Raw genomic sequence first — 26,284 nt, 5'->3', positions numbered from 1 at the left:
CGTCCACACGTCCTACTCCTTGCTTCGTACGCGTCGCCCCCCCCCCTCCCCCGGCGGGAAGTCGGAAGCTAAAAGGGGGGAGATGGATAGCATGGGGCCATGGTCGTTCGTGAATTGTCAACAAACTCCCGGAGCCCATATCTACAACAACAACTAGCAACTGGCATAGAGTTAGAGTCCACGCCATCATTCTAGAACCCTTGTCCGAGTCACAACTTCTCCTCCCGATGTCTACACCAAATCCGGAACTTTCTGTCATGTCTGTCGCTGGCCCATCGTCGAGCCGCAAGCGAACCTCTGAACAGCTCGATCCGTCTACCAAGAATTCGATAGACGCTCAACGGCAACCTCCGGAAGACGAAGGTCAAGATCAACCTCGTGCGCGCAAAAGAGTGGCGACGGGCGAGCTTGATGCGATGGATGAACGAGTAGATGGGAATAAGGATGTCGATCGGGACTCAGGGAAAGCAGTGGATGTAACCAGGGAGGAACCGGAACCTGGGGATATGCAACGAGAACGGGCGAGTGAACCTACAACGGCTACAACGACAACGATGGGCGAAATACATTCGCAAGAACAGCGATTGCCGTCGAAAGTGCCAGCAATATCTCCAGTGGCATCATCGTCGAATCAGAAGACTTCCTACGAAACGACAAAGGTGGCCGTCGAAGGTGCCGTTAGACGAGGAGCTAACAGATGGACGTGAGTCGCAACCTTGCCGCTTGTCTTTTCATCATTCCCTTCCGTATCCATATCTCGTTGTAAACCGACTCTATGTCAATCTGACTCGGCCTGACCTGTTTCCATGTTTACGTCCCCTTCTTGATCTCCCTGCCAAACATAGCGTCAAAGACTTGAAGAAAGCCTACCCGATCATCTCGGCTCCTAAAGAGCGGACGAAGGCCTTTGAAAAACTGTGGTTGGAGACTTCGGAAGGCTTGAGGGCGAAGATGATTGTTAGTTCAGTCGTCCGAACGAGAATTCTTATATCATGACCGCGATAGAGCTGATGATATTCCAACAAACCTAAACCTCAATTCTCCATCCCGTCTTTGGACTGCCTGTCAATGTCCCAAATCTGCCTCGACCCCCGCAACATCGCCAACGACACAGAATCAAGCGGACGCAATTATAGAGCATTACGAAGTCAAGCCCGCTCTAGATCGCTTAGAATTGGCCGTTGAAGAGGCTAGAGTGAGGAAGGCGAGGATTCTGCGAGGCGAAGAAGGGGTTTACGTGGCGGATATTTGGAGGTCAGTCGACCGTTCCCTCGGATTCCCATACTACGAGCGATTCGCCGGACGGTAATGAGAAAGCTGATTTAGCGAAACAATCACCACAGACCGGATTTGTCACCACAGGCATTGACTGCGGCTTATAATTTGCCCAGATATGACGCGGTCTACACTCGATTGCGAGAAGAATACATACAGGCAAGTCCCGCCACTCTCCCTCGCATATTACTCCGCATGGTATATGTACGCTGAACTTGAAAGATATGTTTCTTCGCAGCTGTTCAAGGACTGTGAGAGATTGGCCGGAGAGGTTGATGGGAAAAAGAAGCGGATGGACGAGATCAAGGACCAGGTCATTCAAGCCAACGAGCAGTTGAAGGAGGTAAGTCGCGGAAAACGAACCTACCTTGTCCTACTCTAGGCACATGGAGGCTGATGAACCTTCATTTGTTGCGCGCGGGGACTCGAGTGTAGACGGCGGACAAGCTCGAGAACGTACCGGGAGATGGGATCAAGATGTGGATGGGGGATGCAGCCTCCAACGACAAGGCCAGTCGAACCATGGCTTGATCGTGCAAGGATCCACGGTGTGGGCTTACTTGTTGAGACTGGGGGATCATGTGTGCGTTTTCCTGTAAAGCGTCTCGAGTATTTTTCCTACCCGCTCGCTATGCCCCTGACCACTCGGTTCTTGTCTCTTCTGACCTTCCCTTCCGCTTCGTTCAATCTTGATCTGTCATTGTTACAGACCCGGGTGCGATTTATGGAGAGTTACAAAGATCGAGTCTCGTCTTGTAGCGTGTATACAACCAACAGCGGCCCTTCCCATCGACCACGCATCCGCCTTCTGCCCTGTTCCTTGCCTCGGACAACCACCTCATGCCTTGACAGACGACGCCTTGGTCTGCTTCACGGCGGCAGCGATCTGGTTCATGACACCAGGCTTGTCCCTCAAGTAATTCACCTTGGCCCGTCTAGCCAACTTTAGCCCCTTCCCGTCGGCCTCCTTGATGACCTCGATCTTCTTGATCATCGGACTGTGCACCTTGAACTTCATCTCCACCCCGGTCCGGTTGACAATATTCCTCAACGTGAACGATGTATCGATGCCTTTGCGTCCGATCCCCAGCAAGACTCCCGAAAACACCGTCGAGGTCGATTTTGTAGCGTCGGTATAGGATGCGACGGAGATGACGCTACCCGGTTTGAGACGAAGAGGATTGCGACGGGAAAAGAGGGTCTTCCGAAGTGATGCGGGGTCATACGCTTCGAGAAGCTGGGCATTGACATGTTCGACAACGGATTTGCCATTCTTTGGATGGAGAAGGTTTTTGGGGGTCGGATTCGAGGTGCTCGGCGACGTAGGGAAATTGACAGCCGCGCTAAAGGGATAAGTTTGGGCTTTGGAGGACGAGGCTGCCAGTCGGATCAGATGGCAGGTAGTCAATATCGAGAGGCTCATTCGTTGCATGTGCTGAACGGCTAAACTGACCCTCGCTGGCGGTTGCCATGCCACGCACCGCCGTTCGGCAACATCGTAAGGTCGAGTTAATCATAGTGGGCCTGCTATCTTTGTTTTTTGAACCCTTTGAGCTCGCAAATGTATACCGAATGAAGTAGTTTGATACTGTTTGACGTTGTTACCAGAAGTCGAAGTATGTAGGTCAAGGTTGACATGATCACGCGATCACGTGAAAAACGCGCGTGAGCTATGCCATCGGGTGGACATCGTTATATCCCACGTCATGCACGTCATGTATGAATGTGCCGTTACATGGAACATCCTCTACATCCTCTACATCACCTGGCAGTGGTTAGCCCCACCATGACATACAATGCGTTCGTTGTTCGTTGTGCCAAGCCAATATGTCGTTTTTTGGATGGATTTACATGCCGCAAAGGAAAATCCAAGAGCGGTAGTATAAATAACCAATATCCGGGATGTGACAGACTTGCTTCTATACACAGGGCAGACTTGTGCACAAGTCCTTGACTGGAGATAACGATTGCAATGACGCTTGGTCAGGCCAAATGATAGTCAAGCCCTGCAAGACTAGATGTCGACATGATACAGATTGTGGGGTTGGTTCTCAGGAGTGGCACCAGTATTGTTCTGGTGCATCATTACAGTCATGATTGTTTCAGTTATTGTTTCCCCAAATTTGCCTTTGTCTCTGTTCTCATTCCAATTACGTCTCCTTCTCAGTCACAAAGGCTTCAGTGATTTTGTAGACTCGTTTTTTAACAAACGAAAATACAAAGAGACATTGTATAAAGCATGATATGCCTTCTCCATTGATCCTGCTGCAACATATGACATCAGATTGCACCAAGATCGAGGTTTCTTGAGATCCAAGCTTTGAAGGCATCAAGAGTGAAAGGCCGCCCAAGGAATTCAGCAACCATCTCCATGGCATCTTTGGTGCTGCCAGGCTCAAGAATGGTCCGCCTGTAGCGACGACTCATCTCCTTATCCAACAGGCCTCCAGGACAAGCTTTGAAGGTTTCAAAGAGTTCATCACAGATGGCTTGGGCATACATATAACCATAATACTGTTTGACCACACATTAATATATTATAAAACACTGGCACTGTCTTTGAATTGACTTACTTTGGGCCCATATCCTGTCATGCCAAGGTGGCTAAATGTTGCAGGGAAGCAATCACCTTCGTTGTAGCTAAAGATACTGTGCTCATTCACCAGATCCTTCCAGTCATCTAGAAGTGATCCTGGATACTTTCCATCAAGCATTTCCTTGCTGTAGAATGACACAGCACTATTGATTTTCAAGATTAGCCACTTTGTCCTGCTGTTAAGCATTCTTTGCAACTCACGCTCGAGCATAAGTCATTTGTGTTATAGTATCCATGCTACTTCCAATTTCTTGTGACTCTTGAAGCTTCCTGATCATTTCATCTGGAATGACTTCTCCATTCTTGTTGATGGCCAGACGTCTGAGAACCTCTGGCTGAAGCATGTGCCGTTCAAGAAATTGTGACTGTGGTCGTCTGGCTTTGATCAATGACAATGTCATAAACAGGATATTGCTGAAGTATAAATGAAGGCTTACAGGGGCTTCCACAAAGTCTCTTTCCACTGTGGTGTCATTGAGATTCCCATACAAGCTTTGTGTAGCCGACAGGGAGTGGACAACATGGCCATATCTTTGGAAACAATATCTCAACCTGTCAGGTAATGAACGTTCAGGTTGCATTCAAGTTGGCGCTCACTCATGATAAAGTGTTGAGACTTCAGCATATGTCATCAGAGTATCATCTCCTTCTGGTATATTTGCCAGCAGGATGACTTCTGGCAAGTTACTTTTCCCATAAGCTTTCTTCATGATACAGACACATGCATGACTGTATTTGTTGTCCCGTGGATGAAGCTGAAGAACATATTTAAGCCAAATAAGATCAGAGGAGCTTCTTGTTGGGAAGGATATTGTACTTGCATCTGTGTAGAGCCTCCCCATGATTCTCCCCTCATCCACATCATAGACATCATAACAACTGACACCTGTATCTACCCAGGACTTCACTTCTGGTTGGTGTTTAAATTGTACCCCAAAGAGTTCTTGGATCAGCAAGGTGATTTGCGGGAGGACGTTTCCAACCCACAAGTATGGCCTGATATGACTGCTGTCAAAGCCAGAAAACATTTTCTGTAGGAGGACCTCTTTGGCAAAATCTGCTTGCCAGACTTTGAGGTCTTTGGTGCCAAAAACCTGGGACATTGCTTGCTTTTCTTGGTGGGCTTGGGGTTTGACCATTGCAACAACGTTGTCAATGAAATCAGTGACATTGCTGAGACCTCTCAAGGCAAGACGGCCTTCCAGATCAAGGGCCGCATAGTTGGGTTAGCCAAGGATCTGAGCTTTGTTGTGACAACCTTGCAAAATTTTCTGCAACACATTGATGTTACCTGGACATCTTGAACGGTACTCATGTTGTGTCCTGCGTCGTACTTCATCGTTCTTGCAGTACGCCAACACTGGACACACATCAATCTTCCGTGTTGTCAAGGTGATTTGGTTGTCCTCATTGGCTGGATGTGACTTCATAAAGTCTTCTGGCATGCCAGCTAAATCATCAGCTGGGACTAGCCAATTTGTTTGTCCATCATCAATGTTGCGAGCAAATTGGGAGCGGAGATCCGCAAGGTCTGAGTCTAGACTCAGAAGTTGAGATCGCTTGTCCTGAGACATGGTAGCTCCAGATTCCTTATAGGTGGTCTGCCACCTTTGCGTAAAGCGTTGCTCATGCGAGTTGACACCAGGGTCAACAAACACCATCCGCTGAACAAGTGAAGCAAGAATGGGATCCTTTTCAATAGCTGAGGTGAGGTTCTCAAACCCACTCTGAGCAACCATGGCATCATCACGGAAGGCCTTGTTAGGGTGGACTTTCTTGAAAACAGAAGCCGTATTTCTGCCCTCAATTGCCCCCATGTTCAGTTTGTCAAAATGTACTCCCCAATCATCCGCACTGGGGACGCCATCAAACAGTTTGAGAATCTCCAAATCGTTCTGAAGTTGTTTCAACTTGGCTTGCCAATCATGTTGATATGTCTCAAGGTCTACTGATCCGTCAAATGTAAATCTGGAGGGCTCTGGCATGTCTTCGAGTGTGTATGTCGAGATATCGAAGTGGACTGCGAATCTGATTCAAGTCTTGACCGGGAAGGTAATTTCGGACCAGCATCTTATCATTCCCATGGGTTTCTTTCGGTGGACTATATATCTATGCTAAGAACCTTGCGACGGTTCGTGAGGAGAACATCACAAAGGGAACGAACGTAGCGACCTACCCCTCGCGATCCTTTCAACTTCAAAGGGACAGGTTTCAGCCTCACCACGAGCTCGCGATCACGCGGAAGCAGGGGGATGTCGAACAGGACAAACGTGACATGCTCTTGTATCACTTGTTCCAGCCTCTGTTCACAGCAAGAGGCCCCAGATAGACGGGTCTCGATGGGCAGATGTAAAGCGAGACGTCTGTCACCGCAGCCCGCAAGCAGTGCTTCAATCGAAGCCACCGATCCTGTATTGTTTACGTTTACATGTCGATCTCGAGCTCTATACATAAGATCATATTCATACAATTTCTTATTGACATACGAATCTGCAGTAGGGCTTCCAGCTAGTATATTCAGACTATATCGTCGAAGTCATCATCCAATCCAGGTAGACATGCTCTTGTCGAGATCCTTCTCTTCCTGCTTGATAGTGATCCTCGCCCGGGTGATCGCCCTGCCCAACAGGTTCTGGCCCCAGTCCTTTCGATTGGATTCGGCGTCTTTTTCGGAATAGCCTACTCCCCAGATTCGGTCTACCGGAGATGCCTATTAGGCAAAGCCAATCTGGTCAACATATCGTTTCGACCAACGATTGGGGATATGGTGCTCACTTCTACGAGTTCCCGGTCATTGGTCTCCAAGAGCTTGCGCTTCATGTTCTCATCTTTACTCTTCGTAAACTTTAGGTAATTGCCCTTCTCAACGATATGCTCCTTGTCTACCATACAGCATCTCGATTTTGAGCGAATGATGAAGGCGGAGGCACGATGAAGGAGAACTCTCGAGAACTCTCACATTGATTCCAAATCTTTGCGTCGTAGTTAGCCACCTTCCTGCCGAGAGCTTGATGTTCTTTGGGACTGCGTGTGCGTAGCATTTTCTGCACAGAATCCTTTGTGAAGTGTTGTAAGAGGTCAGATCAGTATAATGCCTTGTGGTCTCACCCGTATCCTCTGTTTGCTGACCTCGTCCTTGAACAGCTTTGCTTTCGAGATCATCATCCACATCTCGGCTGTTACATACACAATCCCTAGAATCAAGGGCATCTCGTTGAGTACAACTATCCTAATCGAGCCGCACGAGGGCTGGTAAGAACCTACCGTCATGCTCAAACTCGCACTCGTACCATTGAGAGAGCCATCCCCAGCGCGGGTGAGTCTCCCTCCAGAAAAAGATGGGGCTCGTATCGGCCATTACTCGATGGTCTGAAACTATCGGATGTAGAGCACCTTGAGCGAAGACGGATTCAACGATATTTGTTGAGCCTGAAGGTCTTTCGTCAGAGCGACTACGAGCAGAGCAATGGGAACGGCTGTTCATCGAAAGATGACGAAAGCACGAATGCCGAGGCTCACTGATGACCGTGGACTTCTAGTCAACCGACGGTGACATCGATGAAGCACCGGCACTTGCAAGATCGTCTTGCATCTTGATACATATCGCCAGAGTTGTACACAGGAACGAGTACAGCTGATCCCGACCAGCGTGACTTATCACCGACACAACAATGACAAGCTCGCCGATGAAGCTGCAGAACCGCGAACTATTCGGCGGGGCGATCGAGTTACAAGTTCCCGCTGATTTCCTGGATGTCAGGTAGAAACAAGATCTTGGGCCAATCTCTCTCCCTCTCTCTCTCGCTCATCTTGTCATACATCGAACAGCGATTTTCGACAAGTCCCCGACACCCAAGAGGTATATACGACAGAAGATGGCGCTGTCTCATTAGTTGTCGAGATCTTGGACGTGGTCAAGGAAGAGGGGTGCGAAGACGATTTATGGAAAGCGATCAAGTGAGCGACCAGCAACATTTGTCTGACTGAGGCTGTCCAGGCGCGAAAGGCTGACCCCATATCGACAGCTTTCATTTCGGAGCCATAGCCCACGATAATGAGGCCGTATCCCAGCAAGTCACCACTATCTACGAACCGTCCTACTCGATCCAACCAACCTCGCTAGGCTCATACGAATCCATGCAAGATCTCTCTTCCTTCAAATTCCCCACTCCCTCACCGATGACCCTCGAAGGTACCCAGCTGGTCAGAAAATTTCGATCAGAACGACCGGTGGAAGAGCTCCCCCCACCGGACAAGGTGCTCATCTTTGTGGCCTTGTGGAGAGTCCTGCTCGAGAACGGTTCCAAGGACGGACGACCGATTCCTGAGATGGACGACGACGAGCACATGCAAGACGTGACGGGTGCGAGTGCAGGAGACGGAAAAGCTCGAGGGAGGTATGCCGATGTGCTCTGCAGCGTCAATGTGAACGTGGCAAACACGAGTGAGGCCGAGGTGAATGAGGTCCGAGCGTGGTTCAAGGAAAGCAGCAGTAACATGCGGATACGAGATTACGGTCTTTTCGTTGAAGTGGAAAAGTAAAAGCTACGATATGATCAAGCAAATGCGATGTATATACTTACAGGTGGTCATCTCCCTGTGACGAGACAACCGATTTTATGCACTTCTCACCAAGTCCAGTACCGAATCTAGCTAGGCCTTAGGCAAGTATTTGGGCATCTCAACAGAGCTGGCCTTCTCGTCGGGTTTCAGGCCGTTCTGCTTGATGGCTTCGGCGGTCTGCAGAGTAGCCTGCTGGAGCCTCCTCTTCTCTCGCCTCGGCTGACCTCGAGCAATAATCTCCTTGGGATTCGTATTCGAGAACAAAGCCTTGGTGATCTGCTGTACGGCGAAGCAGGCGGCAAAGTCGATGATCATGGCGGCCGTCAACTGGGTTCGGAACCAGGACTCCATCTTGAACAGTTGCAACCAACTATTGAGCTCGGGAGAAAACTCGGTGGCTCCGGCAAAGGCAATGGCGCTGACACCAGCGAGACCATAGTAGAGAGGCGGGTTCTCCCGGATCCCCTCACGGAAAGGTCGACCCTGGAAGTTGATGACGAAAGTTGAGACCTGCTGGGACAATCCCAAGAGGTAGACGGCAGTGTTGAGCAAGGAGGGCTTGTACTCGGCCTTGATGTCGATCACTCCTCGGCTGGAAGATTGGCAAGGACGGCATCAGTTGAATGTAACTTCACAAAGCCGATCAGAACATGCTACCCACTCGTGGTTCGCTTTCGCCAAATTGGTCATGTAGATCATAGAGACCATGTGGATGGCGAACTGAAGCAAGATAGAGAACAAGACGTAGAGGTTCAAGATCGAGGGCAGAGGTCTTTCCTTGGACAATTGTTGGACGGGCTGAACATGGTATGAAAACGTCAGTATGCATTCACGTCGCGCTCATGTCTGCTCGAACGGACCTTGGCTCGCGAAATGCAGTAGAAGCACACGCTCATGAGAATACCGGTAATGGTGACCTGGTAGTCCCCAAACTTGATTCCGTCCAAGTACTGAACACTGAGCGAATAGGCAGTGATGAGGGCGTTAAGACCGAGGATCAAGAACATCTGAGTAGTGGCGACCAGAGTGCATCGGCCTTGACGAATAATGTTGGTGACTGCGGATTCAAAAAGCTGTCAGTTTGGCAAACTTCACGAACCGTATTGTGACGAACATACCGGCAGACACGTTGGCCAACTTGGACGTGAATGGAGCGGCACACGATGCATCTCCGAGTTTGATCTTGGGGGGCTCATTCTCGTCATCCATTTCAGCCATCTTGTCAGTAATCGAAGCGAGATCGAACTGGGTTGGATCGTCATAATCAGCACCTTGCTAGCCTAATATGGTTTCCTGATCCGACTCACCTTCTCCATAGGGTTCTTCTTCCTGGCCTGTGTCATGGAAGCATGCGCCGCCTGCTGAGTCTCGACGAGCTCCGGATAGAGCGCCTTGAGAGCAGGAGGAACGGGTGGAGGAGGCTGGTTGAACCTGGCCGAAATTTTGCATTGTTGCTCATAAACCTTTTTCAATCGCTCGTTTCGTTGATGCTCGGCAATCTTCTTGAGATCGTCCTCGGAACCGTTCAGCAAGGCGATACCGACGTGGGCCTGCTTCAAGGCTCCGACGTCGTTGGTACCGTCTCCGGCCATCAAGGTGATGTAGCCGAGAGCCTTCATGGTCGACAAGATGTATTCCTTTTGCGGAGGCGAAACTCGAGCATAGACCCATGTGTGCTGGATGAGGTCGATAAAGGTAGACTTGTGCTCGTACTGCTTCATGGCGGCTCCGGTAATGCAGATGTCGTAGTCCCTCAAGATGGCCTTGTCGAAAGGCTTGGTCGGGTCGACGGGAATGATCTGGGTCTCAGTGACGTTCCGCCATACCAGTTCTGCAATATCAATGTGCAACATCAGGGCCATGTCCAGGGAGGCTCCTTCCCACATCGAATTCACTCACGATCTTCCTCGGTAGCGCCCTCTTTCAAGTCCAGGATCATGACATCTCGGTCGACGATCTCGACGTCCTGAGCGACGTGCACAGCCGTCAAAGGGTTGTCTCCGGTGATCATGACACACTGCAACGAGAAGTGACAATGAATGTAAGTTCTGCAGCGTGGTCGCGGGTAACGAGAACCGGACGTACTCGATGAGACGAGTCAGCCAACATCTTGAGACTCTCGACGGCATCCGGTTTGAGAGGACAGTGAAATACCAAGAATCCATCAAAGGTCAATCCGCTCTCGACATCGTCTCGGTGCAAGTCCTTGATCTGAGTATGTTAGATTACGACCAGTCAACATAGGTCATTCGGAATGTGAAGCCGAGAAAATCCACGCACCTTGCTAGTATCTGTCTTCATGACCTTGTGACCCAGTGCCAAGACACGCGACCCTCGCCTGGTGAAGTACTTGTACGTTTCATCGTAATTGGCAGGCAATTCGCTAAACATGCCCTTAAGCGTCTCGGGCGCCCCCTTGACGCTCCCCAGTAATTTCTTCCCACCGCCCTCGGAGGCGTGGACAACGGTCGACATTCGCTTGAGTGCAGACGAGAACTGGAACCTCCTCTTGACGTTGATCTGAGCGGAGAATTTGGCTTCCTTGTTCTTGGGTCCGATCTGGTCTCCCTTGGACAACTTCCAATCGAGCGCGTCCAAAGTGGTACGTTCCATAGGATCTCCAACCACGGTCCCATCGTCGAGCAGCACGAGCGCATGGGCGGAAGCAAGCGTGAGGATCGTCTCCTTGTTGCAGTCGGTGACCGGGACGAGCTTCTTGGGGTCTTTGGGATCGACGCCGGCGACGCCCTCAACGACGAGGTCTTCCCCAGTAATAGTCCCGGTCTTGTCGAAACAACAGACATCGACCTTGCCTGCGAACGGAATTCGGAAAGGTTCGGTGCAGAAAATGGCTGCGAACGAGGAACAACACGTTGTCGGTCAGAACCCAGAGATGACGTATCCCTAACATGTGGGACAGATCGCATGCGGAACGTACCAAACTTGCTCAGCGCGACCAATGATGCATTGACAGCGAGCGTCAACTCCATAGGCAACTCTGGCGGGACGACCGAAGTCAAAACGAGCACGACATCCAACAATAATTTCCCCTTGTCCATATCCTTTTTCCTCCCCTCGATCCACACGTACGCGGAAGCGGCGATGGCGAAGATTAAAAGGAAACCGATAAAGACGAACGATTCGAGGTTGTTGGCCGACATGCGTTCGTCGGAAAAGATCATGGTTCGGACGAGTTGACCTTGGGTGGTTCCGAAACCGGTCTTGAGGACGACAGCGAGACAACCACCGTCGGGCGCTATGTAAAAGCGAGGGTCAGCCGGCGACTTTAGTCACAGACGGGTGGCACGGCCTGGGTGAACTCACTGGTAACATCCCCACCCTCGGGCTGACTGACTTGCAAAGCCTTGGTCCCGCTGAACAACACGCTGTTCCTATCCATTCCATTGTAATCCAACTTGTCACCCCCATCCCTCAGCTCGACGCTCTCTTTCAACAATGGCGTAGACTCTCCGGACAGCATGGCCTCATTGACGATCGCTGTTCCCTTCAGGAGGAGGAGGTCGCAGGGGATACCGGAATCGGGTTTCGTACGAGTGATGGAGACGAGATCGCCGGGAAGAAGGAGGTCGGTGGTGATCTCGGACCACTTGTTGTCCCGGTACACATTGAGAGGGAAGGGTTGAACGGACATGGTCCTGAATTCGGTCAACGTTTTGAGACGCTGAACGTGAACGACACCAGGGCGAATCAGCGAGCATGGACGATATGACACGACGATCACAGCCGCAAACACTCACTTGGAATACGGTGGTACACTCGAAAGCGACCAACATGAAGCCCGTAAACAAACTGAACCTCCAATACTCGTCCAAACACCACAACGCCACACAGAACAACTGAAACACAAAGAATGGCGCGACGGCGTGCTCGGCGAACAGTTCCGAAAACTTGGGAATGGGGATCTCGCAGAGGTTGGGACCAAACTCGGTCGAGAGGTGGTCGACGGATCGGTGCAGCGGGAGGTTGGGTTGCTTGGAAGAGGTCGGGCGGGTGAGGAGACCGGGGGTCTGTTGGAAGGTCGAAAGGTCGGGAGAGGCGTCACAAGGGTAAGGTAGTTGGGTAAAGGTGAGGGTCTTGTCTGTCGTGCCGCTCAAGTCGCATCTCCGTTAGCCGGTATCCCTCACGACCCTGATCCTGCTTGCGACTCACCGTCCAGCACGTAGGTATCCCTCTGATAGATGAATGAATAGATCAACCCCCTCTCGTCCTTCTTCCTCTCCAGCTTGACGATCCCGCCCTTGCCCTTGTCCTTTTTCGGAATGACCCTGACGCTCCTAGCGGTGTCCAGAGAATCCGCTCGGGTATTCTCCAACCGGGTTCGGATCCCTACCGACCATCGGGTGGACAGAAACGTCAGGGCGTGACCGAAACCGAGGAGGACGCAGTAGACGAATGTCCATTCTTCAGATTTGATCCATTGATCGTAACGGTGATAATAGGCAAAGTAGAGCAAGGGGTAGAGAGCTGTACGCGAGCGGGTCGGTCACGACGATTTTCGGCGGCACGGAAAAACGGGGATGAGGACTCACAGAGGAAAGGAGCGGCATAAACCCTGGCTGTAAAGGCGATGGGGTTGTGCAAGGTGATCCTCTCGATCTCTGGCGAGACGATGCTCGGCTGGGATCTGGGTGCAAGATGAGTAATACGGAGTGAGCATGTGTTGGATCGTCCGATTTCATACAGGACCACTGGACTAACCTTGACGGGGCCATGATTGGATCGCTCTTGATGCGAATCCTAATGGCTATGACGGGGTGACCGGGTGACAGAGCTGGAACAAGGATGGGGTGCGAGGTCGACATCTTGATAAATCGCTCGCTCGCTCTTGTCAACTTTCGCCTCGAGAGGGAAGCGAAGGAGAGACGACGTGTCGCGCTGAGCCGGCCCGTCGCCTTCTTTGCGCGTCGCCCGAGGGCTGGATGGGATCCCATCGTTACGGCAGCGGCCTCGGCGGCCTCCTCCCTCGCCCGTCCTACTGCACACTGCGTTCCATCTCTCATCGTCCCTGGCTCGCAGGCATCGCTCTGAACTTGCGTACCCCCAGCTCATCCCCGACGCCGTCTGGACTGGATCGACCGCAATGCCGCCCAGACCATCTACCAAGAATCACCAGCGAAACTCAAGACTTGCTCATAACCGCATAGTTCCGCACACAGGGCGACCTCGACCCCCGGCGTCACTGCGTTGACCATGTCGCGCAACCATAACCGCAACAACCCACCTCAAGATCCGTTCGAGGATTTCCTCTCTTCCCCCCCAATCGGCGGAGCCGCAAGAGCAGGGAGAACCGCCAACGGGGATCAGGGGGAAATCTTTGAGAGTCTTTCCGGAAGGGAGACGGGCGATAGGCATCTGGACCCCTTTTTTGACGAGCAAGTCGACGTCTGCGATCCTTCTGCACAGCCAGGAATCATCTACGTTCGCCAAAGCTGAATATAATGACTACTTGCTCGATATTTCTAGCGACGATGACCTCCCACAGAGGTTCGCCACATCTTCAGCCGGCCACCCCTTGGATAACGCTAGCACCCTTCGGCACGTTCCCTCCATAGCGTCTTCCTCGATTCACCATCATGGACAAGAATCCAACATCTACGGGTCTGGACCCTCGCAGGATACGTTGAATGCGCCGTTTGCTAGCCGAGCTCAACCTCCGGCTGGTTTCGATTCCGGTCGGGGCAGGAACAAGGACGATGACTTGATGGACGACTATGATTACGATAGCAAGCCCCGGTCTTCGACTGCCAACCGGGGATATGCCGGTGGAGACGATTATATGGGATCGTCGTCGTCGTCCTATAAAAAGAAGACCCAGCAGGAAGAAGACATGGACGAGTTTGATCAGATCGACTCCCTCTCCTGGGATTATGCCGCTCAAGCCCTCCCTCACCTCCAAGCCGACCGCGATGCTCAAGGTCAAGGGACTCACATTCCTCAGGCTTATGAACCCAGGTCGTCTGTTCTGGACCACCTTAAACGCCTTAAACCGCCTTCGGCACCTCTATCGAGCCTGAAGGAACTGAGCTGGAACCCCTTTTCTTCGGGAGGAAAGGGGGACGTAGGCGATGTGAGGACGATCTACCTGAATGACTTTCAGGCGAATGGAAAAGGAAGGGGAGGGAAGAAGGGGACGGAAAACGAGGGCAAGAGGAGGTGGAAGGGGAATGAGATTGGGACGGGCAAGTATAACGTGGTCACCTTTTTGCCAAAGTTCTTGTTCGGTGAGTCGGGAGTCCGTGTTCGGGTAGGCTTAGAGGGAGATCAGAGTCTGATTTGTCGATCGGGCTTCGGGGAGGATAGAGCAATTCAGCAAATATGCCAACTTGTTCTTTTTGTTCACCGGTATGTGGACAATACTCGACGTGGCGCAAGGTATTCCGAGCAAGGTGGCTGAGTCTGAAACCCCTTTCCTAAACGGCGTATTTAGCTTGTATACAACAAATCCCCAACGTCTCGCCGACGAATCGGTGGACGACGATTGTACCGCTCGCGATTGTCATTCTGGCGAGCGCGCTCAAAGAGCTCGAGGAGGATGTTGTGAGTGCCCCCATCTGATAGTCAACCCCACATACTTGGCTCCAGAAGAGCGGCTGACTTATTCGTTCCGGATGTGTATGCAGAAACGGCACGCCTCGGATAGACAGCTCAACTCGAAGTCGACAAAAGTCCTCAACCCCGTCACCTCGGGGTTCGAGGACAAGACGTGGAGGAATATCAAGGTCGGCGATCTAGTCAGGTTGGAAAACAACGATTTCATCCCGGCGGATTGCGTATTGTTGGCGAGCAGTGAGCCCGAGGGGTTGACTTATGTCGAGACGAGCAATTTGGATGGGTGCGTAGGAGAATCCTCGGTTGCCTTAGAAGTAGGATGGGCCGCTGATGCGAGATTTTTCGTGCTCTCAGAGAGACCAATTTGAAGATCAAACAGGCCAATGCCAATACCGCTCAATTGACTTCGCCTCATCATTTGTCTCGACTGTCCGGTCGCCTGCAGTCTGAAGCGCCCAACTCGTCTTTGTATACCTATGACGCCACGCTCAAATTCAGCGAGTCTGGATCAGGGCAGGGGGAAAAGACAGTGCCTATAGGACCAGATCAGATGTTGCTCCGGGGTGCTCAAATCAGGAATACCGAGTGGTGTTTCGGGCTCGTTGTCGCTGGGGGACACGAAACCAAGTTGTTCAAGAACGCTACGTGAGTCTTTAGCATCGCAATCGGGATTGTTAGACGACCCATTGATTTGCCTCATTTTCGCGGTGTATGTCAGTGCGGCTCCTATCAAGAGGACCGCGGTCGAGCGTCAGGTCAACCAGCAGATCATCTTCTTGTTCATCCTCTTGCTCATTCTCTCGTTGATCTCGACGATCGGCAGCAGTATTCGAACGGTACGTCCGAGTGGACGCAGTGCAAGTCGTCGGAATCGTTAAAGCTGATTAGAACGGGTTATGCAGTGGTTCTTTTCCAAGCAGAGCTGGTATCTGCGGATGGAAGACCAAACCAAGAACAAAGGTGAGCCGGGTTTCCGTGAACATGTGTCGACGACGAACTCAAAAAGAGGATTTCCCATTGCACAGCTACCCAGTTCATCGAAGGTCAGCAAGTGCTGGCGACCAGCGCCCGATTCGTGTGCTGATGCCCTCAGGGTTCTCTGTCTTGTGTAGACTTTTTGACTTGCATCATTCTATACAACAACTTGATTCCCATTTCGTGAGTGACCCAAATACTGCAGGACATCTAACGCCCATGCTGATTACTCGCATGCATCCAGCCTGATTGTCTCGATGGATGTTGTCAAGTTCCAACTCGCGCAACTCATCAATACGGATCTAGACATGTACTACGCCAGGACCGACACGCCCGCTGTCTGCAGGACATCGAGCTTGGTCGAAGAACTAGGTCAAATTGAATACATCTTTTCGGACAAGACAGGAACCCTTACGTGCAACGAGATGGAGTTTCGCGAATGTTCTATCTTTGGGACCATGTACGCACAGACCGTCGACGAGAACAAGGCGGAACTGGGTCAGAAGACCTTTCAGGAGCTGGAGAGGCGACAGATGGAACCGGGCGAAGAGGGCGACACCATCAGAGAGTTTCTGACTCTGCTGGCTGTATGTCACACGGTCATTCCGGAGATCAAGGACGAGAAAATCATCTACCAGGCTTCGAGTCCCGATGAAGCGGCCTTGGTGTCGGGCGCGGAGGAGCTGGGTTACCGATTCCACGTAAGTATGCATTTGTTGGAAATTTTAAGTGCACGACGCCGACAATCTACTTGCAGACTCGCAAACCGAAATCAGTCTTTGTCGAGATTGGTGGCAAGTCGACAGAGTTCGAAATTCTGAACGTCTGCGAGTTTAATTCGACCCGAAAGCGAATGTCGACTATCGTGCGGATGCCCGACGGCAAGATCAAGCTCTATACCAAGGGTGCAGATACCGTCATCTACGAGCGACTGGCACAAGGTGGCTCTCCTCTGGCGGATTCTACCCTTGTCCATCTTGAGGTGGGCTAGATGTTAATTTCGTCTGGTCGCCCGAATCACCTGTTCATCACTTCTGCTTCTTAGGACTATGCCACGGAGGGCCTTCGAACTCTGTGTCTGGGTGCTCGTGACATCTCGGACGAGGAGTACAGAAGGTGGTCTGCGACATACGACGCTGCCGCGTCGCAGATTCATGGACGAGCCGAGGCTTTGGAGAAGGTGGCCGAGGTCATCGAGCGCGATCTTACGCTGCTCGGAGCCACTGCGATCGAAGACAAGCTGCAGGACGGGGTTCCCGACACGATCCATACCCTGCAGCAGGCCGGGATCAAGGTGTGTCCAAGAAGCGGACCAAGCTTGCCTGTTCAAACATTGACCTGAGATCGTCCTTAGATTTGGGTTCTGACAGGAGATCGTCAAGAGACAGCTATCAACATTGGTCTTTCCTGTCGGCTGATATCGGAATCGATGAACTTGGTGGGTTCGACTGCAAAGGTGGTGGGCTGCAAGGGAAGTCGTCTTGATGTCGCGATTTGGTTCTCGCAGGTGATTGTGAATGAAGAGACCAGTGAAGCGACCTCAGAATTCCTTAATAAGCGACTATTTGCTATCAAGAACCAACGTAATGCTGGCGATACTGAAGAGCTAGCGCTTGTTATAGGTGAGCAATCGCTCAGCCATATGATACGACACAATGTGGTCTCCTGACTCGTTCACTTTTGTTTCGTAGATGGGAAAAGTTTGACCTATGCCTTGGAGAAAGAGACTTCAAAGATTTTCTTGGAACTGGCCATCATGTGCAAGGTACGTCGTTCGCTTATGACTCAGGCAGTCGTCTGACTGACAGAGATCGTATGGCTATATCACCACAGGCTGTCATTTGCTGCCGAGTCTCACCGCTTCAGAAGGCGCTCATCGTGAAACTTGTCAAGAAGAATCAAAAAGCAATCTTGCTTGCGATCGGCGACGGGGCAAATGACGTCGGGATGATCCAAGCCGCTCATATTGGTGTTGGAATATCAGGCGTAGAGGTATGCGATTGTGGTTGTCGCAACCCAGGTCAAACCCTGATTTAGCGAATTCTAGGGTCTTCAAGCAGCTCGTTCGGCAGACGTCGCTATCTCTCAATTCCGCTTCTTGAAAAAGCTACTTTTGGTACACGGCTCTTGGAGCTATCACAGGCTGTCCAAGTTGATTCTATGTAAGTCATTAGGTGGAAGTATATGCGCGTCCCGTGGCTCATTTCGTTTCATCGCAGTTACCTTTTACAAGAACATTGTCCTGTACATGACACAATTCTGGGTAAGGCCAAGCCCGCAATAAATCCCCCTTTTCAGCAGCTGATCTTTCTTTCTGTAGTATTCGCTCTTCAACGACTATTCTGGACAGATTGTCTACGAATCTTGGACATGGTCCTTTTACAACGTTCTTTTCACGGTACTGCCGCCTCTGGTCATTGGTATCTTTGATCAATTCGTCTCGGCTCGTATGCTTGATCGATACCCTCAGCTTTACAAGCTCGGGCAGAGCAACGCCTTCTTTACAAAATCGGCGTTCTGGCAATGGATCGGAAACGCCTTTTACCATAGTATCGTGCGTCTGGCGGGACTGCTGAGATCGAATTCTGCACCGCAGTCGCTGACGTGGCTTGTTTGTCAATCTAGCTTCTGTTCTTCTTTTCGATCCTCGTGTTTTGGATGGGTCTCAAGCAAAGCGATGGGAAAGACACGGGCCACTGGTTCTGGGGAACCACGTTGTACCTCATGGTTCTGCTCACGGTATTGGGTAAAGCTGCTCTCGTGTCTGAGTGAGTCGAAGTGCCTTCAGTCGACACGAAAGCACGTTCTGATCACCATTTGGGCTGGGACGACTAGCGTATGGACCAAGTACACCCTTGCTGGTAAGCATGACACTCTTTCATTATGATTTTCTGCCACGACCCACCTGACGATATTATACCGCCTGTAGCCATTCCTGGATCGTTCGTTTTCACCATGATCGCTTTGCCTATTTACGCACTGGTTGCGCCTCTCTTGGGCTTCTCAATGGAGTACCAAGGAATCGTTCCCCGCCTCTGGACGAGCGGCGTCTTTTACCTCTGTCTGCTCCTGTTCCCCATCATCTGCCTGGCACGAGACTACGTCTGGAAATAGTAAGCTAAGGCGTGGCGTGGACATCGATAGATGCTGATTGAATCTTCGAACAGTTATCGGAGGACGTACATGCCCAGATCATACCATATCGTGCAGGAGATCCAGAAGTTCAACTTGTCCGACTACCGTCCGCGACAAGAACAGTGAGTTTGCCACGTCAGCTTGGGCTTGGGCAATCCGATCGAGTCTGAGCGCCGTCCCCTGCCTCGTCACAGATTCCAGAAAGCCATCAAAAAGGTCCGGGCGACCCAACGTATGCGACGTCAGCGAGGCTTCGCCTTTAGTCAAACAGAAAGCAACAACCAAGATCAAGAACGGCTCATCCGGTCGTACGACACAAGTGTGCAACGACCGAGCGGTTATTGAGCTCGTTCGCCCCCTGCGGCTTTACCTGTACCATTACATGCATCACCTATAGAGCAAGCATTGCCAGAACTTCATCCAGAATTGAACTCCGCTACCCGTCATTCGCATTGCGTCTTCCTTCATATCAGATCTATGCTCTGATCTACGTACAACTCAGCTGCACTCTTTGCCGACCTCGCAAGCCCCGCCGTCAGCTAGCTGTTCGGGCTGAGGCTTCTTCTCTTTGCTCAGCTGCTCGAAAACCTGCAAGAAGGCCTCGGGGGGCTGAGCCCCGCTGATTCCGTATTTGTTATCCAGCACAAAGAATGGAACACCAGAGACTCCGAGCTCCTTGGCTTGCCGGTACCCAGCGTTGACCTCTTTATCGAAAGCTGACGAGTCGAAAAAGTCGTTGGCTTCCTTTTCTGACGCGAAGACTCCCGTGTCCAACGCCGTTTTAACAAGGTAAGGGCGTTGACCGGGATCCTGCTCATTCTCAAAATAGCCGGTAAAGAATGACTCGGCGACTTTGCGCTGAAGAGGCTCGCCACCTTTCTCATAGGCATGGGCCATGACTCTGTGATAATCGTGTGTCCGTGAGAGCGTGCCGCCGTACGAGCTGTATTCGGCAATGAAAGTAAGCGCAAGACACGACTGAAAACAAGCACAGAGAAACGCACAAGTTGATTCCGACGTCCTTCCCTCGCTGGACCATCTGCTGCTCCATAGCAGCCACCCTCTCTTTGCCTCCAAACTTTTGAGCGTATCTATCTCGCTTGACCATGGGCTCCGACGTGAGCGTGGGGTCCAGGAGGAATGGCTTAAATTCAAGGTCGAGATCGAGATCGAGGTTTTTCTGTTTGGCTAGAGCTACTCCCTGGTTGTAGTTCTTGTAACCGATGAAGCAGAATGGGCCTGGAAAGAGTGTGATCAGCACTGTATTCGACGCCCCGGTAAGCGCTATGTAGGGGATAGCTTACAGATAGCGTCTGACACCATGTCGACCTTGATCTTGTGAGCGACTGAAGTAGTCATATTTCTCGTAGGTGTTCTCAGTTGGCGCTTTGCTATCGAGCTGAGAGTGGACATGGAAAAGTGGATAGATTTGTTGCTTGAAGAAGAGGAGAAGTTACAATGAGGGTCGATTGCTCGTCCTTTATAATCAATCCGTCAGTGACCGGGGCAAGCCGCGATGAGTAAGCAGGAGGCTCCGTCAGTCACGTGAGTTCGGGATGAATCCCTATCACGTAAAGCGAGCGCCGCGGAGAAAGGCCTTCTTAGCTTCTTATCTCATTCGCGTCATTCATGCAAGGTCGTCGTACTAGTTGCATGCCATCGGATCCCAGAAGTAATTGTCGACCGTTACCAGCCACAAGCAAAATCTTCCTGAAACAACATCATCAAGACAGGTGCTGTATGGGTGACTTTTGGATACTCGAGACTACTGAACGATGTGCGTTCAGAGGGCTTCGCAAGTGGTGGGCAAGACAATAAAGCCAGACCAAACAAGGACGCATAGTGTGTTTGATCAGACTTCTGGCAAGCCTTGTCAGCTTGAATCGATCACGTTCACAGCGGAAAGTGAATTCTGACGTCTTTGCATCGTTGGAAGCCTCGTCAGTTCAGCTCAGCAGTATCTACTAGAGTAGTGGGAAGATATTCCTCACGAAGCTTTATCACTTCATCCTTCCTTCGCATGCGCGGGATTGACATCAGAAGGATCATATAAGCCTTCAACAAATCTAGACATTCCGTCTGTTCGGTAGCGTCAATCTTGATCATGAAAGATCAAGGCATCATGAGGTGTGTGAGCGCGTCTTCGCTCCTGTTTCTAGTCCGGTATCAAGCCGGGAAGCAACCAAATAGGAGTATCATCAGACTCGAAGAACCCAGCCAGGTAAGTTTGCACTTGATAGGCAGTTCGACCTACATATCTCCGACGGAGGAGTCCATTTGCAGCCCAACCAGGACAATCACGTGTATACAAACGTTGACGTAGAGATCGCTTTTCTGACGAGAACAGCTCGCACCTCTCAGGCTCATCCGCTTTGCAAGTAAGTGGATTCCGAATCCTTCCAAACTCATTGCCAGCACGGGGAGATGGCGAAACTCTGGCTATTACATGCAGTGTGACTTTCATTTGGTCTGCACCAACTGGGTTAGATTCGACGGCCAACAATTCGAAGGAGAGAAACGCCTCTGCGCCTGAGTTTCCTTTGCCCTTTCTCACTACTGTTACAGAGCGTATCGACCTGAGCTCACAAAGTAAGGCTGACTGGGAAGAGTTTGAGTGTGGAACGTCCACTCGATAGGTTTCATGTCGTATACCAACTCTATGAATCTTATCGGCTAGGAGATCTCTGGCCTCTGGACATGGGACAAGTATGGGGCCAGCCGTCCGGACTGAATACGCGCGCTTCATATAGCATGCAGATCCCGGCACCTTCTCAATGCGATAAGCTCTCAGAGATCAGATAGCCAGCTAGCCAGTGAGTCCAGCGACCTATGTGCTGACAGACGACCGATGTGAACATTTCGTGCGATCTACTGCGCCCCCCATGATCGATTCATCAGCTGATCGTCGGCGCTAAATCTACAGAAAAACGTGATGACGAAACGCGCTAGCGGGGACAGAAATGTGCAGGCAGGGCTGCGAGTGCGAGTGCGAGTGAGATCAGCTGGGGATCGCTGATCCCGTGGTCATCGACCTGATAACCACCTCGTAGCCCAATGACGAGCGATAGTCTCATTCGTCTTTGCTCCCATGACTCCTGTCTCCTTTAATTCTGGCGGTCGCAAATCGGCTTCAACGGGAGGCAAGTATATATATAGCGGTCATTTCTCCTGTGACACGCCCTCTGTCTTCGTCCGCCACTGCCCAAATCAACCTCACGCAACTCTCTCATCGAGAACCCTGATCCCTCGATAGCTCAAGCCCAATCAATCGACAAGATCATCAACCAATGCTGTCCGGTTTAGATGCCGCGCAGGCCAAGATAGAGCAGCTCGCAGGTTTCGGAAAGAGGAAGAACAGCAAGGCGAGTAGAGTCTCCAGGCTCTCAAGTGGCTATCGCTGATGACAACATAAAAACCTGGCTTTTCCTTTCGCAGACTGGTGAACTCGAACGCATGTCTACTACCGCTCGTCAAGAAGCTCGACGTCTCTCTACCTCCAGGAATAGCGGACCCGGATCCGAAGCCGCTAGGAATGAGGCAAGGGCCGCTGTAGGCCAGGGCAACGTTGCTTCGGGCAGTGCAGTCGATGATACGCCCATCGCAGCTCCGAGACGCAACTCTATCTGTAAGCTGAAGTGACTTTTTGTTCGCCAAGTACGAGGGTGGACGACTGATCCGCGGTCAACCTGAATCGTTCATGCGTTTTAGTCGGCAAGAAATCTCCAACCAGTCCTAAGCAATGAGCGCCAAGTGCTCTTCCTGCATCCGCTCAGACAGTTCCCCTTAGCGTATTATGACTCGATGACTAAACGACCTAGTCCACCCCACTGTGTTAACAAGCGATCGTTCGTCGAAAGATATAATCAAATTGTCACTTCAAGTATACCAGAGAACCAAGTTTGTAATCAGTCGTTAAAATTGTACGAATCAGATTGAAATGATATGATTCCTTTTTTGATACGATTCTTCTCGATACAATCGGTCGCAAGCTTACAACGAGTGAGATGATGACGACTCAGAACATGACACTGTCGCGAGACGGTTACAAGTTGGCTCTCAGGGTAGCCCCGGTCAATCGTTCATCTGGGCACAGACGTTTCGCCTGATCAGCATTTACGATCAGGTACAAGTTCGACGCCTTTGACTCACAGTTCTGCATATAAGCGGACTCTCCCGGCATGGTAACATGTAGTCCTACGCTCTTCACGTCAACCATTTCTGGCCCGATGTCACTCAATTTAGGGGCCCCGATAAGGCGCAGGTTCATCTCGAATTCGTCCTAGAATTGGTGCACCATCCCCTTGTCACCCGCTGCTCGAGACTGTATAAGTCGAACTGAGAGAACGTACCTTGAGAATCTGCATGGCCTGTTCGACCCCTTCTTGTCCGTAGGTCGACATGGCGTACAGGAACGGTCTGAACCCAAACTGTCCGTTAATGATTCGAGCAAGATCCGATAGTTCATCAGACCCACCTTCCAATACCGACCGCGGTTGCGCCGAGAGCTACCGCTTTCAGCACGTCCGACGCCCGCCTGACTCCACCGTCGATCATGATTTCGAAGTTCGGGACGGGCCACATGTTGCGCTTCTTCAGTTCGGAGACGACCTCGACGAGGACTTCGATACCGGACCGAGCGAACTCCTGTGGGAGGGCATGGCGATCAGTCCGCGAGGCACGGCGAGAGAGATTGGACACGACCCACCAGTTGCCTTCCGCCGTGATTGCTCAGCACCACACCCTGCATACCAGCTTTGATAGCGAGTAGGACGTCCTGATCAATCGCCTCGTCAGCGTCCGGATCATCGAACAAAGCTGGCGGGGTCAAGCCTCACCTCGTAACACTGAACGCCCTTGAGCAGGATCGGTAGTTTCGTAACCGTTTTGAACCATGCCAGATCCTCCCACGAAAGGCTCGAGTCGATAAAGCTCGAGATCGCCCGAGCGGCTCCCTGACCTCTCTCGACAACGTTCTTCTCCTGAACCTTCGATCCCGGATCGTCAAACTTCATCCTCATGTCCTTTTCCCGTCGGCCAAGCTGAGGGGCATCGACAGTAATAAACAGCGCTTTGACTCCTCTAGTTTCGGCCTTCTCGATGATCTTTTGGGTGAGAGAACGGTTCGCGTTGACGTAGAGTTGAAGCCACTGCGTCTGCCCAGGAACAGCGGCGTCAAGCATCTCATCGAGCGAACACGAAGCGAGAGTGGGAATCTTTTAGTGAAACGAAAAGGAGTCAGCTTCAAGGCGTATCGGTGCCAACAATCTCGCCAACACACCATTTGGATGACATCATGCTTGCCGGCCGCTCGGGTCAACAGAACTTCACCCTCCTTGTGTCCCAATTTACCGAGAGCTGTCCCCGTCTATTCGGCAGATTGGGTGATGCAACGAGTCGAGTCAGCTCTCCGAACACGTGTCGCCAGTACAGCTATGCAGACTCACGATGTAGATCGGCATGCTCGTCTTCGCACCCAACAATGTGGTGCTATAGTCCACCGTCTTGACATTCCTAAGAACCCTCGGCCGGAACCAGATCCGCTGAAAAGCGAGCGTATTCTCTCGCATGGTGATCTCGTCATCGGCACCCGACGAGTAGTACGCCCACCCTTTCCTGCTCATGATTTGATTGGCGAGGTGCTCAAAGTCGTGCAGCGAGAGTACTTCGGCGAGATCAGGAAGAAGATCTCTATCAGCCGGCTGGGTGATGGTCGGTTCGGCCTTGACGATCTGGTTCTTCGAGTTGCCGGAGTCCTTCTGCTGTTGTGTTTGCGACGAGGATGCGTCCAGGTCGGGCTTCTGTTTCGATTCACCTTCGCCGCCAGCTTGCTCCTTCGCAGCGGTGATATGTACCGTCTCCTTGACGCTGTTCGGGTCCAATGGCCCAATGTACTTGTCTTCTGGGAGGTTGTCGCCAATAACGCCAGGAGGATGGATGGGCTCGAACTCCTCGGTGGCATCCTTACCAGCGTATTTACTAAGCGAAAGCAGCGAGATATGAGGTTAGGCGAAGGCTTCATCGCTAAACTTCTTGCGACTGGCTCGACTGCTTACAGGATGATCTTGCTGCCACCTGATTTACGAGGAGGATCGATATCAGTTCAACGTTCTAGTTCGCGGTCAGCTATGACTCGCCTGGATGTTCCTGTGATGATCAATAAGATAGTGGTCAGAGAACCGTATGAGATCGGAGAATCGAGGTCAACCTACATCGAGCCATTCCGTCACATCGTAAACTTTGCCTGAAGTAGCCGGAACGCAGCAGGTGACCAGGAGGAGAAGCGAGACCGACGGATGCAGCAACAAGATGACGAGTAAGACGTGATATCAATGGGTATTCAATCAGCTCCGAACCCTCTTGCCTTGCCTTATCACTCTGGTACTGACCATGGACAATGACCCAAACACCGGTCTCCCTTGTGGTATGCTTGGCGACTTCTTCGCCGGATACAAGTGGTTTGTCCGACATGTCTGAAGATATCTACTGAGGCTCGTACGGAGTTGCTATCAGGTCAAGACGGTCGGGTGTATGCTGACCGATCTGGTGATTTTGGCAAGAGGGGGAGGGGGCGATGGATCGACTCTTAAGTCGACAGAGATCTAGCGATGAATGACCGTTCGCTGGTTGGTTCGGTCCGCCTCGTCCGGTAATTGCAACCTGCAACCCCCGAGATCCTTCGGCCGATTCCGACAGGATTTGATTCCGCCGCCGCGTTCTAACTTGGTGATGAAACGTTGGGAATGTTGGAAATCGTATCCTCTCCCTAGATCCCTAGCTCCTGGAGCTTGCCGGTGGACACTGATCTGATCACGATTCGAGCGCGCTTCGGCAACGCACCGTCGTGACTCTCAGCAGAGTCGGTCCGCTCTGACACGGCATATACCGTCGGCCGTCTTTATATGAATGAGAGCATTCTTCAACGCGATCTCAATAGCGCCTGGCCTAAAAGTCGCGTTCGACCCCGTTGAAAGGTAGCGGTTGCCTGTGCTCTTCGTCTACAAAGGCATGGAGGCTATCATCGTGTGCTTCACCACGAGTTCGTATCTGTCGTGGCTGGGCATCACCATCCGACTCGGATCCTAGTACGGAGCGGGATTCGGTCGGCTCCCGGTGGAACGAGTCCTCGCCTCCATCAGGCTTCGGATGGCAGCTCGATATTGCACAGCGATA

The 26,284-nt window shown here is 51.5% G+C and overlaps 10 protein-coding genes across 10 annotated transcripts; 4 read left to right on the top strand and 6 right to left on the bottom strand.

Annotated features, from left to right (window-relative positions):
- Positions 1–128: 128 nt before the first annotated feature.
- HD553DRAFT_204192 (uncharacterized protein) lies at positions 129–1,960 on the top strand. Its single transcript, XM_046177118.1, has 6 exons — positions 129–703; positions 846–957; positions 1,115–1,254; positions 1,344–1,434; positions 1,514–1,618; positions 1,711–1,960. Exons 1-6 carry the CDS (start codon positions 228–230, stop codon positions 1,804–1,806), a joined length of 1,020 nt encoding a protein of 339 aa, XP_046037705.1. The 5' UTR covers positions 129–227; the 3' UTR covers positions 1,807–1,960.
- Positions 1,961–2,113: 153 nt separating this feature from the next.
- HD553DRAFT_328362 (putative 50s ribosomal protein l19) lies at positions 2,114–2,792 on the bottom strand (the record flags this gene model as incomplete). Its single annotated transcript, XM_046181866.1, has 2 exons — positions 2,114–2,652; positions 2,729–2,792. The coding sequence occupies 2 exons, from the start codon at positions 2,790–2,792 to the stop codon at positions 2,114–2,116; spliced, it is 603 nt and encodes a 200-aa protein (XP_046037704.1).
- Positions 2,793–3,555: 763 nt separating this feature from the next.
- On the bottom strand, positions 3,556–5,856 carry HD553DRAFT_323077 (uncharacterized protein; the record flags this gene model as incomplete). Its single annotated transcript, XM_046181363.1, has 7 exons — positions 3,556–3,789; positions 3,849–3,996; positions 4,073–4,206; positions 4,309–4,423; positions 4,469–4,626; positions 4,756–5,069; positions 5,163–5,856. 7 exons carry the CDS (start codon positions 5,854–5,856, stop codon positions 3,556–3,558), a joined length of 1,797 nt encoding a protein of 598 aa, XP_046037703.1.
- A 408-nt stretch (positions 5,857–6,264) lies between these two features.
- Positions 6,265–7,356, bottom strand: HD553DRAFT_308666 (uncharacterized protein; the record flags this gene model as incomplete). The annotated part of the gene is made up of 5 exons (XM_046179572.1): positions 6,265–6,581; positions 6,647–6,753; positions 6,831–6,927; positions 7,001–7,065; positions 7,136–7,356. Coding segments are annotated over 5 exons (661 nt in total), but the record flags the coding sequence as incomplete, so codon positions are not given.
- Positions 7,357–7,498: 142 nt separating this feature from the next.
- Positions 7,499–8,443, top strand: HD553DRAFT_308665 (uncharacterized protein). The gene is made up of 3 exons (XM_046179571.1): positions 7,499–7,631; positions 7,700–7,828; positions 7,897–8,443. The coding sequence occupies exons 1-3, from the start codon at positions 7,543–7,545 to the stop codon at positions 8,411–8,413; spliced, it is 735 nt and encodes a 244-aa protein (XP_046037701.1). The 5' UTR covers positions 7,499–7,542; the 3' UTR covers positions 8,414–8,443.
- Positions 8,444–13,231, bottom strand: HD553DRAFT_331128 (uncharacterized protein). Its single transcript, XM_046182004.1, has 14 exons — positions 13,154–13,231; positions 12,985–13,079; positions 12,605–12,919; positions 12,193–12,533; positions 11,759–12,116; positions 11,373–11,690; positions 10,715–11,286; positions 10,520–10,645; positions 10,334–10,451; positions 9,742–10,265; positions 9,553–9,679; positions 9,295–9,491; positions 9,096–9,232; positions 8,444–9,026 (listed from the first exon to the last, which is right to left on the bottom strand). The coding sequence occupies exons 1-14, from the start codon at positions 13,165–13,167 to the stop codon at positions 8,525–8,527; spliced, it is 3,744 nt and encodes a 1,247-aa protein (XP_046037700.1). The 5' UTR covers positions 13,168–13,231; the 3' UTR covers positions 8,444–8,524.
- Positions 13,232–13,513: 282 nt separating this feature from the next.
- HD553DRAFT_294372 (uncharacterized protein) lies at positions 13,514–19,539 on the top strand. Its single transcript, XM_046178464.1, has 25 exons — positions 13,514–13,827; positions 13,919–14,676; positions 14,756–14,797; positions 14,883–14,992; positions 15,076–15,287; positions 15,359–15,649; positions 15,723–15,840; positions 15,907–15,964; positions 16,030–16,047; positions 16,117–16,162; positions 16,224–16,680; positions 16,737–16,961; positions 17,025–17,273; positions 17,334–17,417; positions 17,487–17,601; positions 17,671–17,744; positions 17,813–17,971; positions 18,027–18,141; positions 18,199–18,242; positions 18,300–18,533; positions 18,605–18,747; positions 18,815–18,840; positions 18,909–19,092; positions 19,147–19,236; positions 19,309–19,539. Exons 1-25 carry the CDS (start codon positions 13,646–13,648, stop codon positions 19,457–19,459), a joined length of 4,185 nt encoding a protein of 1,394 aa, XP_046037699.1. The 5' UTR covers positions 13,514–13,645; the 3' UTR covers positions 19,460–19,539.
- HD553DRAFT_334599 (thioredoxin-like protein) lies at positions 19,540–20,543 on the bottom strand. Its single transcript, XM_046182152.1, has 3 exons — positions 20,419–20,543; positions 20,119–20,353; positions 19,540–20,057 (listed from the first exon to the last, which is right to left on the bottom strand). The coding sequence occupies exons 1-3, from the start codon at positions 20,525–20,527 to the stop codon at positions 19,613–19,615; spliced, it is 789 nt and encodes a 262-aa protein (XP_046037698.1). The 5' UTR covers positions 20,528–20,543; the 3' UTR covers positions 19,540–19,612.
- Positions 20,544–20,630: 87 nt separating this feature from the next.
- On the top strand, positions 20,631–22,804 carry HD553DRAFT_323073 (uncharacterized protein; the record flags this gene model as incomplete). Its single annotated transcript, XM_046181362.1, is given in 10 exon segments — positions 20,631–20,659; positions 20,848–20,891; positions 21,205–21,245; positions 21,274–21,335; positions 21,355–21,492; positions 21,567–21,703; positions 21,865–21,927; positions 22,183–22,304; positions 22,550–22,739; positions 22,770–22,804. The coding sequence occupies 10 exon segments, from the start codon at positions 20,631–20,633 to the stop codon at positions 22,802–22,804; spliced, it is 861 nt and encodes a 286-aa protein (XP_046037697.1).
- Positions 22,805–23,040: 236 nt separating this feature from the next.
- Positions 23,041–25,846, bottom strand: HD553DRAFT_308655 (FMN-dependent dehydrogenase-domain-containing protein). Its single transcript, XM_046179570.1, has 12 exons — positions 25,501–25,846; positions 25,324–25,355; positions 25,249–25,258; positions 25,168–25,186; positions 24,559–25,090; positions 24,393–24,479; positions 23,950–24,327; positions 23,820–23,888; positions 23,589–23,758; positions 23,464–23,530; positions 23,264–23,393; positions 23,041–23,197 (listed from the first exon to the last, which is right to left on the bottom strand). Exons 1-12 carry the CDS (start codon positions 25,580–25,582, stop codon positions 23,157–23,159), a joined length of 1,617 nt encoding a protein of 538 aa, XP_046037696.1. The 5' UTR covers positions 25,583–25,846; the 3' UTR covers positions 23,041–23,156.
- Positions 25,847–26,284: the final 438 nt, after the last annotated feature.

This window comes from Filobasidium floriforme (genome assembly GCF_021052385.1).
Source record: "Filobasidium floriforme strain CBS 6241 chromosome Unknown HD553scaffold_7, whole genome shotgun sequence".
Lineage (NCBI taxonomy): Eukaryota > Fungi > Basidiomycota > Tremellomycetes > Filobasidiales > Filobasidiaceae > Filobasidium > Filobasidium floriforme.
Note: the sequence above shows the minus strand (reverse complement) of the source record. Positions and strands in the feature narration are given on the sequence as shown.

What these genes read in the sequence shown, in the direction of transcription:
- HD553DRAFT_204192 (XM_046177118.1), top strand. Translation starts at nt 228, where the DNA reads ATGTCTACACCAAATCCGGAACTTTCTGTCATGTCTGTCGCTGGCCCA. An exon ending in CGAGGAGCTAACAGATGGAC is followed by an intron (nt 704 to 845) that starts GTGAGTCGCAAC and finishes TGCCAAACATAG; the next exon opens with CGTCAAAGACTTGAAGAAAG. An exon ending in TACGTGGCGGATATTTGGAG is followed by an intron (nt 1,255 to 1,343) that starts GTCAGTCGACCG and finishes CAATCACCACAG; the next exon opens with ACCGGATTTGTCACCACAGG.
- HD553DRAFT_308665 (XM_046179571.1), top strand. Translation starts at nt 7,543, where the DNA reads ATGACAAGCTCGCCGATGAAGCTGCAGAACCGCGAACTATTCGGCGGG. An exon ending in GCTGATTTCCTGGATGTCAG is followed by an intron (nt 7,632 to 7,699) that starts GTAGAAACAAGA and finishes TACATCGAACAG; the next exon opens with CGATTTTCGACAAGTCCCCG. An exon ending in GATTTATGGAAAGCGATCAA is followed by an intron (nt 7,829 to 7,896) that starts GTGAGCGACCAG and finishes CCATATCGACAG; the next exon opens with CTTTCATTTCGGAGCCATAG.
- HD553DRAFT_331128 (XM_046182004.1), bottom strand. An exon ending in CGAGGGTGGGGATGTTACCA is followed by an intron (nt 11,691 to 11,758) that starts GTGAGTTCACCC and finishes GCTTTTACATAG; the next exon opens with CGCCCGACGGTGGTTGTCTC. An exon ending in ACTGCATTTCGCGAGCCAAG is followed by an intron (nt 9,233 to 9,294) that starts GTCCGTTCGAGC and finishes TACCATGTTCAG; the next exon opens with CCCGTCCAACAATTGTCCAA.
- HD553DRAFT_294372 (XM_046178464.1), top strand. Translation starts at nt 13,646, where the DNA reads ATGTCGCGCAACCATAACCGCAACAACCCACCTCAAGATCCGTTCGAG. An exon ending in GCTGTCCAAGTTGATTCTAT is followed by an intron (nt 18,142 to 18,198) that starts GTAAGTCATTAG and finishes GTTTCATCGCAG; the next exon opens with TTACCTTTTACAAGAACATT. An exon ending in GACCAAGTACACCCTTGCTG is followed by an intron (nt 18,841 to 18,908) that starts GTAAGCATGACA and finishes TACCGCCTGTAG; the next exon opens with CCATTCCTGGATCGTTCGTT.
- HD553DRAFT_334599 (XM_046182152.1), bottom strand. Translation starts at nt 20,527, where the DNA reads ATGTCCACTCTCAGCTCGATAGCAAAGCGCCAACTGAGAACACCTACG. An exon ending in CATGGTGTCAGACGCTATCT is followed by an intron (nt 20,354 to 20,418) that starts GTAAGCTATCCC and finishes CACTCTTTCCAG; the next exon opens with GCCCATTCTGCTTCATCGGT. An exon ending in AAGGACGTCGGAATCAACTT is followed by an intron (nt 20,058 to 20,118) that starts GTGCGTTTCTCT and finishes TGCCGAATACAG; the next exon opens with CTCGTACGGCGGCACGCTCT.
- HD553DRAFT_308655 (XM_046179570.1), bottom strand. Translation starts at nt 25,582, where the DNA reads ATGTCGGACAAACCACTTGTATCCGGCGAAGAAGTCGCCAAGCATACC. An exon ending in ACCGCGGTCGGTATTGGAAG is followed by an intron (nt 23,531 to 23,588) that starts GTGGGTCTGATG and finishes GTTTGGGTTCAG; the next exon opens with ACCGTTCCTGTACGCCATGT. An exon ending in GTCCGCTTATATGCAGAACT is followed by an intron (nt 23,198 to 23,263) that starts GTGAGTCAAAGG and finishes GTCTGTGCCCAG; the next exon opens with ATGAACGATTGACCGGGGCT.